General features: G+C 34.6%; 1 protein-coding gene across 5 annotated transcripts in view; it reads right to left on the bottom strand.

The window, feature by feature from the left end:
- Positions 1–13,871, bottom strand: part of CHM (CHM Rab escort protein) — a 209,884-nt gene that overhangs the window by 96,343 nt on the left and 99,670 nt on the right. For all 5 annotated transcript variants that reach the window (XM_008272993.5, XM_089324091.1, XM_089324090.1 and 2 more), the window contains 3 exons: positions 11,765–11,881; positions 11,134–11,254; positions 8,825–9,050 (listed from right to left, as the gene is read on the bottom strand). In XM_008272993.5, the coding sequence (XP_008271215.3) occupies positions 8,825–9,050; positions 11,134–11,254; positions 11,765–11,881 (464 nt within the window). The remainder of the gene's footprint in view (positions 1–8,824; positions 9,051–11,133; positions 11,255–11,764; positions 11,882–13,871) is intronic.

The raw sequence follows: 13,871 nt of genomic DNA, 5'->3' as shown, positions 1-13,871 counted from the left end.
TGTAACAACATCAGCAATAATTATATAATAATAGTAACAACAATAGTAATAAAAGCTACAAGTTATATAGTACTTATAAGGCAGTTAATGTTGAAAGCACTTTGGAGATAATAACTCTTTAATCCACACAACCTATGAGGTAGATACTATTATTCCCACAAAAAATGAGGTAAACAGACAGCTTAAACAACTCATCCAAGGATATACAGCAAGTGAATGGCAGAAGTTCCTTTTTATCTTAATTTCATTCATTTGTAAAATTAGAAAACCAGTCAAAACAATAAAACAGAGTTCATTCAATTATACATTTTTCTTGTTGTATCATTACTGCTATAGAACAGTACAGTGATTTCTGCAAGAAAAGAGATTCAGATAAATGCTGTTAAAGAAAATAAAGTACTATTGAGGAATCTAGATCTATTCAACTTGTTTGGGTGGAGGAACAAGAACATTGGGAACAGAGACTAAAAATCAATCTCAGTTTTGCTCTTTGGACTTCACATACAATTGAATACATAAATTCTCTAAATTTTCCAACAGTATAATCTTTGGTTAATTTTAAGTCTTCCCTTGGTTTTCCAGCGAGTGATTCTGGTTAACGACTGTCTCTCAGTTTTAGAAAATTCCCAGAAAGGGGAAAAAATATTGATATATTATAGAATAAAATAGAAAGATTATAATTTGATTTAGAGCTGTTTTCTACTGTGAATTCTCCAACTGAAACTCTAAAACATTCAATAAAATGTATTCACCTGTTCTAGGCTTTTGAACTGAAGAAAGGGGTTTTAAAAGCACAGGAAAAAGACAAAATATCATATAGTATATATTTTAAAAATTACCTGATTATGACAAAATCACAGGAGCATTTATATGTCCTATTCTGGGCACAATTCTTCCTGCCATTAATGATTGACTGCATCAAATGAGAGATTCCCATTCCAGTTCCTCCAAGCTGCTCTAAAATCTTGGGTCAGCTACTTAAAGGTGCCTATATCTATTTATATATTTTGTCCTTTGATCTTCTCTCATTCCCTCTTTTTAAAAAACCGTAAGTTCAAAATTAGCTTATGTTCCACAATTTCCTGAGGCAGATCTTGCATCAGCTCAATTTTCCTCATCCAATACTCAAAAAAGTTTCATCGAGGTCAAACACTTTGTAAAAAAGTGTTTGGAGGTAAAAAAAATTTTTAGTGATTTACAAATAAATATTTATATTTATATTATATACTAAAATTGAAACGCACTCATGGCTCATATTTTAACAATCTTACCACATTAAAGGAAAAATAATGAAACCAAAACTAGGCCACCAAAGAATGAAAGACTGAATTACCCACTCAACCAATAATTAAATACTCTTCACAAAATCAAGTACCACTGTCCATGCAGACTGAGTTTACTTATTAAAAAAAAGTCATATTTGTTTGCTCTCACTGGTATTGATCCATTTTGTAGGTTATGAAAACATGACATAGTATGTAAAACCTATTTTGAACTAGAAAGTAGTTCTAAGGGTTACTACAGTACCATATCACAGAGATAACGGAAATAAATTAGATCTTAAAAAGTACTTCTGTCTGGAAGAAATATTGTAAGAGTTTAAGAACCTATATAGTACATGCACATCCTGTCCAGCATGCCAGAAAAAATATTATCCAACTAATGTACACTAAGGAAAATTCTAAGGCTTATTAGTCAAGAAAAATATATAGGTTTCAATGACTTTTCTTCCAATATGGTCCAATTTATACATTCTGACATATTAATGGGTACTAGGTAGGTAACACAATAAATAAACTTCATTTTCTTTGCTAAAAAAAATCTACCTATTTAAATTGATAAAAGCCTCAAAGGGTGTTTTTTCCATGAAAGTTATCTCTAGTAGTTAAAATGTTATACTGCTTATGCAGAATTCATTTAGAATGCAAGGATATGACTTACAAATGTCTTTGAATCTTTCACATAAATATGCATGCATGCCATTTATAACAGTAGCCTTGATGAGAACACACTGTAACTGGCTGGGAGAAACGCTTAAGAGGCTTATATTAAAACAGAATATAGAATGGTGGTTAGAAATCACAGAACAGGTGACACCTTATTCTGATAACCTGGTGATAAAAAGTGTAGGCTATGATGTATAGATGGTGGTAGGGTTACTACTTTAGGATATAAACAGAATGATATTTGTATGAAATTACAAAGCATTATGCAGGGAACCCAATATAAAATTAAAAGTTAATATCCCCAGGCCAAGTAAATGCATTTTCATTATAATTTACACATTGATTCATGTATATAAAATGTAGTAGGAATTCAGTTACCTTAATTATCAAAGAAGCATTCAAAAGTTTAATCTATTACTTCAAACACAACAGAAAGGGTATTATATGTTTTACCATACACTGTTTAATGACATCACTTCTTGAAAGTATAATTCAAATTGAAAAAGATGAGGTATAACTTTTATTAACATTAAATCTGAGCCACATGCATAATATTGAGATAGGCTCTGCAGAGGATAAAAAAAAAATGGAAGTTCTGATAAAATCTCAGCCTTAAGGAGGTTATAACTATCTGCTCCACACCTTCTCTGTCTAGGATCCAATACATAAGGATCTCATTCTGAAATGTTGTATCAGTACAGAAAAAAGAAAAATTTAAATGTCCCTTTCCTTAAAAAATAAAAATCAAATGCATATTTAGAAAATGTATGAATTAGGAAAGAAATAGGGATTTAGTGGAAAAAGAAAAATGAAGTCAAATATAGTTTGAGCATCCCTCTCTGAAATACTTAGAGTCAGAAAAATTCAGATTTTGGATGTTTTTCTGATTTTGGAATATTGCATATACAACAATGAGATGTACTGGAGATGGGATCAAAGTCTAAAGATGAAACTCACGTGTGTTTCATATATACGTTATACTTGTACACACAGCCTGAAAGGTAATTTTATTCAATGTTTTTAATGTACCCGAGTTTTAGCAGCAACTCATCACATGGGGTGACACGGAATTTTCAACTTGTGTAACCATGTTTTCTAAATGTTTTGAACTCTGGAGCACTTTGGATTTCAGATTTTCAAATTAGGAATGCTCAACCTGTATTCTACTTTCATAAAGTACTAGGAAGGAAGCCAGTGAGTTTCAGATCACTGTAAGCAAGAAAACAATAAAAATCCCACAGTAGTTTAGTTTCAATTGAGGGAAGAACCTCTTATAATACTCTCTATTCATCCCTACTTTTACCTGTAATTGGAGAAGGAAGAGCATGTCTAGAAATACATAGATCTGTCATATTCAGAAATAACTTACTGGGGCCGACGTGGTAGCATAGCTGGTAAAACTGCCACCTGTGAAATCCCATATGGGCACCAGTTCCAGTACCGGCTGCTCTACTTCCGATCCAGCTCCCTGCTAATGTGTTAGGGAAAGCAGTGGAAGATGGTCCAAGTCCTTGGGCCACTGCACCCATGTGGGAGACCCAGAAGAAGCTTCTGGCTCCTGGCTTCAGATCAGCCAAGCTCTGCCCATTGCAGCCATCTGGGGAGTGAACCAGCAGACAGAAGACTTTTCTCTGTCTCCCCAACCCCCTCCATTCTTTTCTCTCTCTCTAACTCTGCCTTTCAAATAAATAAATCTTTAAAAAAGAAATAACTTACTTTCAAATTTATAACATTCTCACCTCCATTAATAAAATCACATATTTAAGAAATATAAACTTGATAATTCCTACTTCCAGCGGCATATTAGACTGGAAACTAGGAAGGACCTCCTATTAATACCAAAAACTAGATCTTGTATGAAACATAATTTTGAATGCATTGATGATACTCAATGAAGAAAAATATGTATAGGAAGCACCTCATTCCCAAACATACACACATATACACAATGCAACCCCTGAGCTGATATCAAAGCTTTGAGCATAAACACTGCAAAAACAAACAAAAACAAAAACAAAAATATAAAAACAAGAATCATGGCCAGTATCTAATGGGAACTATATGTGTGGCTCCATTATTAAGTGAAAATTCCTTGAAGAGAACTAACATGACCCCAAATCAGTAATGCCATATGGATAAAGCAAATATAAACAATCTCTGAAGGAAAGCACCCTTGATTTGAGGCCCAGATTAAAATCAACCAGATGTAAACTCTCAATCAAAGATAAGCATTGCACAATTAATCCTGTAAGACAAATCAATACAAATAATACAAGGCATTATCACATCATTATAAACTTTAAGCTTTCAACTTAAAAAAAAACAGAATGTTAATATACCTATATGAAATTTTTAAAGAAGTAATCTTGAAAAATTAACAAGAGAATATAAAAAATGACAAGGTGATGGGGACAGGAATATGGTCCAGTAGTTAAGATGCTCATGTGCCCTAACAAAGTACCTAGGTTCAAGTCTTGATTTTTCTCCTATTTCTAGCCTCTTGCTAATAGGGACCTTGGAGGCAGCAGGTGATGGCTAAAGCAATCAAGTCCCTGACACCCACATAGGAGGCCTAGATTGCGTTCCTAAGTACTGGTGTCAGCCTGGCTCAGCCTTGGTGGTTGTGGGCATTTGAGGAGTGAACCAACAGAGGCTTAATCATGTATCTTTAAAAAACCGACAAGGAGGAGGAGAGATCAGAACTTCTAAAAATGAAAGACAAAAATATTAGAGTAACAAAATAAATGAGGGGCAGGTGTTTGACATAGCAATTAACTTGCTGCTTGGGATATCCACCTGGTATTCCAGATCAGAATGCCTGGGATCAAGATCCTGCTGTGCTCCCAATCCCAGCTACCTGCTAATGCATACGTTGGGAAATAACAAATGATGGGTCAAGTGTTTGGGTCCCTACCACCCACTAGGGTAACTCAGATTGAGTTCCTGGCTCTGAGCTTCAGCCTGGTTCAGGATTTGATGTAACAGTCAGATGTTGCTTGGGATCCCTATATCCCTTATCAAAGTGCCTGGGTTCAAGTCTAGGCTATGTTCACAATTCCAGCTTCTTGTTAATGCACACCCTGGGAGGCAGCAATTAATGGCTAAAATACTTGAATCCCTGCTACCTATGTGAGAGACCTGGACTGAGTCCAGACTCCTGGCTTCAGCCTGGTCCAGTCCCAGCTGTTGTGGGCATTTCAGAAGTGAAGCAGATAGATGGGAGATCTGTCAGTCTGTCTGCCTTCCAAATAAATAAAAATAAAATTAAAGAAACACGAATGGGATAAACTGCAGGTTAGACACGAGTAAAGAGAATTAACAAACTGGAGTATAGATCTTAATGAAGTAAGAAGAATACAGCCAAAAAAAAAAAAAAACCAAGGAGATAGAAAGCATGAAGATTAATAGATATAGAAGAGATAGAAGAGAGAATACTATGTTCTAAAACATCTCTATTTCAGTTTCCAAAACAGGTGAGCAGAGAGAAAATGGAGGAAAAACAGCACTTGTAAATACATTGGCTGATCATTTCCCAAAATGATCACGGTATAAATTTGCAGAAAGAGGAAACCGAATACATTTGTTTGAATCATATGAGATGATAGATCAAAAAGTAGTTGAATACTATTAATTTCATATGGTTCAATCTATTTTAAGATAAACACAAAGAAACTAACACCAAAGATTCATGGCAGTAAAAATCCAGAATGCAAAAGACAAGTGCCTCAAAAATAGCCTAACAGAAAAGAGACATCACGAATAAAGAAATGACAAATTAGCCTAACATCAAAGATTTCAACAGTAAAAATGGAACATATATGACAGTGGAATAAAATTTTAAAGTACTGAAAGAAAAGAACTGTCAACTCAGAATTGTTTACCTAGTAAACCTTCACTCAAGACAAAAAGGCAAAAAAAAAAGTTATTTTCAGATACACACAAACTAGGAAGCATTTACTACCAACAGATGTAAACTAGAGGAACTTTTTAAATTATACACTTGAGAAAAAAGGAACAGACTCCTGTTAGAAAGACTCATCATGCTCAGTAAAAGACAGAGATTGTCAGATAGGATAAAAGACATGCAATAATATGCTAATCAAAGCCTTAGAGGCTCAGAAAAGTTGAAAATTAAAACATTAGGCAAAGCAGACTAAGAAAAAAATGAAGCATTGTTACAGGATGGAGAAAGTCAGCAGACAATGTAAAAGATTAAGAGAGATTAAATAATCATACATTTCTATGACCTTAATAAATTGCTTGAAAATAAATATAAACTAACAATTGATAGAGTAATACAGAGAAATTGGTAAAGCCAACAATATAATGGGAGATTTCAAAATACTTCTCCATGATTGATGGATCAAAGAACAAAAAAGACTCAATAAAGGTTGAAAATTACAACTTGAAGATTAATTTATTAGACCATGAGACCGACATCCAACAACTAGATAAATATATTCTCAAGCACACATGGAGAATTATAAAACCTAATGATATATTAGTCCATAAAATATATATCAACAAAGTTCAAAGAACTGATGCCATAAAAGCACAATTTCTATCCATAATACAGTTAAATTTTATGCTAAGAGCAGAAGAATAAACCAGATGACTTTTAAATATCTCACAATAAATAATGGGTCAATGAAGAAATTATAATGGAAATTAAAACACTCAGAACTAAAAGATCATGAAAATACATAAGAAATGTGTTATATGCAGAAAAGTAATTAGAGAGGGAACAGCACTGTGGCGCAGAGGGTTAAGCCACCACCTGTGATGCCAACATCCTATAAGGACACCAGTTCAAGTCCCAGCTGCTCCACTTCCAATACAGCTCCCTGCTAATGTGTCTGGGAAAGAAGCAGAAGATGACCTAAGTGCTTGGGCCCCTGACACCGACATGGGACACCCGGATGAAGCTTCTGTCTTTTGGTTTCAGCCTGGCCCAGCCCCAGCCATTACAGCCATTTGGGGAGTGAGTGGATAGAAAATGGATCTCTCTCTCACTCCTTGCCTCCTTCCCTCCTTCCCTCCCTCTCCCTCCCTGTCTCTATGTCTTTCCCTCTGTCTCTGTAACTCTGCCTTTCTAATAATAAATATTTATTAAAAAGTTTTAAAAAAGAAAATTAGAATTTTATAATCTTTAATGATTATGTTAGAAAACGTTCAAGACAGTATTTAATTCATTGAGTTTCATCCTAAGAATTGTCTAGGGCAGGAGAGGGGAAGGATGATCCGAATAAAATCGAAAGAAAGCAAAATGTAGGAGATAATAAAGAGTAGAATTAATGTACTATGACACAAATTTATAATACTATTTATAATAGAAAAATATTATGTGTAATAGAAAAAATAAAAATCTACAGTTGATTCTGGTAAAACATAATAGAAAGGTTGTAAAACTTGTCCCAGTTTACATAGCTAAGACACGGACATGCCAGGATTTAAATTCAGGCAGTCTGTCTCCATAGACCCAGTTCTTAATAACTATGCTTTACTACGTCCTAAAAATAGTTAATTATAAAAGGCTGCTGCATTTAACTACATTCATCTACATTCATCGTAAGTGCCTCCATGTACCATAAATACCATAAAAGCAAATACATGCAACACATATAACTGAGGAAAGATCAGTATTCAGACTATATTTTAAAACTCCTATAAATCAATAAGAACAAAAGAGAACAGCCTAATAAATAAATAGGGAAAAGACACAAGCAAGGATCCCTCAGAAAGTGAAAACACAAACGACAAATAAACATTTGAGAAGAGGCACAACTTCACAGGTTATCAGAGAAATGCAAAATACAATATGATGATATTTTATGTGTTAACCTGACAAAAATTTTATAATGTGGTAAACATGTAGAACAATGGGAATTGCTCGTAGGATGTAATTAGTACAATCCTCTAGAGAGACAACTGGACCACTATGTTATAACATATTAAACATTCACATATGCCATGATTCAGGTGTTATACACCTAGTTATATATGCTAGAGTAATTTACAAAGTTCACAGGGGGGAAGGTGTTAGCATAATGGCCAAGGCACTGCTTGGGATGCCCAAAATCCATATCAATGTATCCTTGCTTGAGTTGTGGCTCTGCTCCCAATCCCAGGTTCCTACTAACACACACCCTGCAAGGCATCAGGTGATGACTCAAGTAATTGGGTTCCTGCCATTCATATGGAAGACCTGGATTGAGTTCCTGGCTCTCAGCTTTGGCCTGGCCCAGTCCTGGCTGTTGCAGGTATTTGGGGAGTGAACACATAGAAGGGAGATTTCTCTGAATGTGTGTCTCTCTCTGGCAAATAAACAAACAATACATTTAAAAAATAGTTTATGGAAAAAATGGAATTAAAAAATAAATTTAGTTCAGTGCAAAATAATTTTGAAATTCAGTAGATTTTTTTTACAATACGCATATTCCATGAACTTTTGGAAAACCTCTTGTATAGTCTAAGACATACACAAGGATGTCACGAACAGCAAAAGACTGGAAAGCTCTTGTGCCCATCAACATAAAAATAAGGAAATGGATTGTAGCATATTCACAATGAAGTACTATATAGCAATGAAAATAAACTATAATTATATACAAGGATGCTATCTTGAAACACAACACTCAGTGGAAAAAAGAATTAACATTGTTTTTATGAAGCTCTATCATCACAATGCTTAAAAAAGAGGCCAAAATTCACCTATCACATAAGTAGGTAGGGAGGCAAATAAGATTATAAAACAACTTGAACAAAGTGTATATTCACATATATGAAATCTTGAACAAATCTTATTTTGGTTTTTCTAATTTCCTTTGTTAATTAAGTATAAATTGCAGAAGACACAAGAGAATCAATGCCAAACTCACCTGCAGAAACACTGTGGGAGTTCTCCTTGGCCATATAAAGGAAACAAAAATGGAGTGTTGCCATATCGCCCAAGACAGTGAAGAAAGTTTTTCGTAGCTTTGAGGCCATCTAAGGTAGTGGTGGTTGTCTCTGATGTCATTGCAATCGAATGCAGGACAAAATATTGCAGGTTGGGGGTTAATTTTTGAGTTTTTAAATATTCAGAAAATGCAATCTCTTCATAGCCTATGAAAAGAAAGATGAAAATTTATCAATTAAAATTGGACCTAAATTTCTATTTAAAATCACTCCCAAAAATATGAGATTAAGTCTGTCTAAAAGACTTCACAAAAAACTCTGGTGGTAATATTATTATTAAATTTTGGAGAGTGATTGATCTTGGGGTGGAAAGACAATCTCACTATCCATATTAGATCACTGGCACAATTTTTATGCTTTAAATGATGAATTTTTGTTTTCTATTTTATGGATGTAAAAAAACAGAAAATCATTAAACAACTCAATGAGTTGCCATAGCTGGCAATAATCTCACTTTATTAACTTGAAAAACTGCAGAATAAAACCAAAAATTGCACCTGAAAATATTAAATATGACAAAATGGAAATTTACTAATGAAATGACACATGATTCATGAAATGCATACTTCTTACTAAAACTTATAGCACTCAACTATGACTAAAAAGTAATTAAACGAGTTTCTATATGGCTCCTAGAATTGGTCTTCTTGTTATAAAATCACACTTCAAAACATAAGAGACCCCTAAACTAAGAACACAAAACAATGTAATTGGAATGATAGCAGTAGGAAATACAATCTCATAAAAAATGCAAAACATTTATAAATAAAAATTATAAAAATTCACTGAGAGAACATATGGACTTGAAACTTCAAGAACAGCAATAACAGACTTATTATTTCTTCAGAGAAAAAAACAATACTGCTGTACTTCTCAGTTTAACTTTATAAATTAGCAATAGTGTATTCCAATTCTGAGTAACAGTTTCAGCTGAACACACTTAAAAGTGTTTAGCTCTGGGGCCAGTACTGTGGCATAGTGGGTTAATCCTGCAGCTGTGGAACCGGCATCCCATATGGGCACCAGTTCTAGTCCTGGCTGCTCCCCTTCTGATCCAGCTCTCTGCTATGGCTTAGGAAAGCAGTAGAAGACGGGCCAAGCACCTGGGCTCCTGCACCAGTGTGGGAGACAAAGAAGCAGCTCCTGGCTTCAGATTGGCCCAGATGCAGCCATTTGGGAAGTGAACCAGTGGACGGAAGACCTTTGTCTCTCCCTCTCACTGTCTGTAACTCTACCACTCAAATAAATAAAATCTTTTTTGAAAAAAAAGTATATAGCTCTGATGCTGAAATGATGCATTGAATGTGCAACAAACTGAAGTAACAGGCCCTAGATCACACAGTGAAATGAGTCACATCCAAGACCAGAAACCATGTCTTCGAATCTAGTGGCTTCCCTGATGTACTGCATGCCTTTTTATATTTTGTCGATAAAAATGAATATTTCAAAATTCCAAGCATAAGTATACTTGAAAATTATTAAGTATACATCTTACTTCTGATGAGAAAAAAATACCGTGACAAAAGACAACATCATCTATGAAGAGCCAGTTGATAGCAGCATTTAACTAACAACACTAAAAATTTAAGGCTAGTACAGAATTTGTAAAATGAAGAAAATATCGGCAGGGTAGCTGCAGTAGCCATTAGCCACATGTTGCTACAGAGCACTTGAAATCTGGATAGTGAGATTGAGTAATTGTATTTTAATTACATTTTTTAATTTAGTTTTTTAAATACTACATGTTGCTAATGACCTACTAAATAGTCCAGGAATAGAAAGCATTTTAAAGCAGTAATAAGTAGCTCATTAAATCAGAGAAATACAAATATTCTCTATACCCTTTAAGATATCCATCGTTTTCTTTTTTAACCCCAGTCTTTGACTTGAAAAATTTTGTGGCATAAAGAGTTGCACAGGTTATACTTTAGAAGAAAATGAGTATTCCCCCCAAAAATGAAAACTAATTAAGATTTTAGGGATTTTACTTTTTCTTTTGTAATTGCATAAAAAATGGGAAAATAACTGAAGCAGAATTTCAATGTGAAGACTTTTTTGCTATAATCATTAGTTTTAAAGGTACTGTTAATTTAGCATGTTTCCCTACATTTTTCTTCAAGTATCTTCTATCATGAATTCCCTTTTAATGAACTGTAGGTAATTTAAAATAAATTCCTACAACATAAAAAAATCAAATAGCTGGAGAATGCAATTAAATAAAAACTAATACCTTTATATTCATCAGGATGTTCCTCATATTCCATGCAAAATGTAAGAAATTTCATTAACATTCGCTTTTCTACCATACTAAGTTGTTTGCTGTTAAAAACATCTGCTCTGGAACAAGGAACCTGAAAAAAAATATGACAATATTAAGAAACTGCTTCTTTATGATACAAGTATTACAAATAAAAATTTCTTCTCTTACATATACAGGATTATTTCCATTCTGGTCAGAATATTCCATGTTACCTCTGTCTAGTTCGAATGGCATCTCTGTTAACTTCAGAGCTAATTAACTTGTGAGTTCTCTTTCTTAATTCTGCCAAGTTGCTTCTCATGCCACTGAAAGGCCAATGGCATATCACCCTTACCAGGAAAGAAGTGACAGCTTAAATCTACCAGTGCTGCCTGAAACTAATACTTTCTCAATACCAACATTAAGCTGTGGAATAACTCATGAGAAAATTAACATGAGAAACTGTAACTGAGCAAAGCTTACACTTTGCACTTGTAAATCACTTGGCAGGATTAGAATTTACTGCTTTACCAAGGAGTAACAATCTTACTGCTTATCCTTCCAAAACAACCCATAATAACTTCAACTCATAACCAGATACAATACTTGGTAAGCACAGTACCTGTTCCACTCTTCCTTCTCGAAATGCAAGAATCCTGGTAATATTTTTAAACTCTGCATATCGACTAACATTAGATTTGATAAGAAGATCAATGAGCAATCCCCGAGAATACAGCAGCTGTATAAAGAAAATATTTTAGAGAATAAGGTAAAAGGTGCAACAGCGGAAAATTGATAAGTGCTAAATATACAAAATTCAGTTATATTTTAAATTATTTATAAAAAAGTATACCTTTAAATATTATAGTACATATTATGACAACTTCATAACTGATTATCTAAAACTCAAAATCCAAAAAACTGTAAAAATGATCCATACTGACATAAGGCACTTCTGTCTTTATCTGTCCCTCTTAATGTGAATATTCGTACATTTCTCTGCAGAAATATTAGTGGGTTTAGACACAGAGTGCCTCTTGGACCCTGCTAAGAACGTTACATAATACATACCATATCAGCAGTCTCAATATTAATTTATACTATATTTTTTAGAAGTCTGAATGATAAGACATACTAGGCCCCTGTAGGCCAGGTGGTTGTAAAAAATCAGACTGATGGACCTCCCCAACCCACCAAAAAAGAAAGAGATAAGTGATGTACTTCCACTAAAATACTCCAATAACAAGGTCCCTCTATAATCCAAGCAGTCTTGGTTTATATGAAGTATGTGTTTGTCAATAAGTAAGAATGACAGTTACTTCCAGCACGTATACAAAGGATTGATTTAACCTTTCAAAATCTCTCATAACTACTCTCAGAAACACAAAAACAATAATTTAAACAGTATTATCTGTCATACTGTGAATTGAGCCATATGGTTAAATGCTAAATGTTTGGCTAAATCTATGTCTATAAGTTGATAAATGTTAAAAATGTAAATGCGGGGCCGGCACAGTGGCATAGTGGGTTAAGCCTCTGCCTGCGGTGCTGGCATCCCATATGGGCACCGGTTTGAATCCCGGCTGCTCCTCTTTTCTGATCCAGTTCTCTGCTTATGGCCTGGGAAAGCAGCAGAAGATGGTCCATGTGCTTGAACTCTTGCACCCATGTGGGAGACCAGGAAGAAGCTACCTGGCACCTGGCTTCAGATCAGCCCAGCTCCGGCCATTGCGGCCATTTGGGGAGTAAACCAGTGGATGGAAACTTTCTCTCTCTCTCTCTGTAACTCTGCCTCTCAAATAATAAATATATCTTTAAAAAAATTTTAAAATTAAAAAATGTGTTACACTATAATATATGAGGATGAGGAAATAAAATTAGCTTTACTATACAAATATAAACATAATCTCAAAAACCAATCTTACTCAATTCATCAAGTATCCAACAGGTCAAGAAATACTTTCTGTACATCAGTAGAAGCTAACTGAAATTTTATAAAAGGTCAGCATTGTTTAGAACAAACAAAATGGGAATCACATTTTTAAGCAAATCTGATTATTCTGACTAAATATGGCATGTTACTTGATTAGATTCCTCTTAACACACCATGCAACCAATACAGCTCATACTTTTAAGAATATAATGTCATTTTAATACTATAATAATAATAAACACAGGCACTTCAAAAATCTCATTTGTTTAAACAACAAATATTTGTAAGAATCCCTCAAAAGTCATAATGACAAATATAAACATATGTAAAATCTTCATGTAATAAAATCTAGTAATATTTAAAGATATAATGCCAGCTTCAAAAATGCATTTGGCCTTCTGCCACGTGTTCCATCATGTGCACACTGGCAGTTGGTCACCCATCTCTATGAATTTATCTTCTCTGAATAAATTTGGCCTGGCTGTAGATTCATTCACTGCCTCCTCTCTATTCTGTGCCTCTTTTCCTAACATCTATGGTGCCCCGTGTGAGGAGGGGAGCAAGGAATCAGCATCTTGGCCAAACCAGCCGCTCCTGCATCCTCTGGCCAGAGCCCTTGAGCAGATCTCATCGCTGCACTCAACATGGGATCTCATTCTCAACCCATGGTATGGCTACCTGAGGTGAGCTGACCCTGAGTCAGTGATTTCAGAGTCAGCCAAGGAGCTACAAGGAATTCTTTCTCTTGGGGATTCGCCCTTCTCTCCTTGCCTTGGAATCTTGGAAATGCTTCCTG

This window comes from Oryctolagus cuniculus, chromosome X (genome assembly GCF_051225735.1).
Source record: "Oryctolagus cuniculus isolate XC-2025 breed Fujian yellow rabbit chromosome X, ASM5122573v1, whole genome shotgun sequence".
NCBI lineage: Eukaryota > Metazoa > Chordata > Mammalia > Lagomorpha > Leporidae > Oryctolagus > Oryctolagus cuniculus.
The sequence above is the reverse complement of the archived record's forward strand: the minus strand, read 5'-3'. Positions and strand labels throughout refer to the sequence as shown.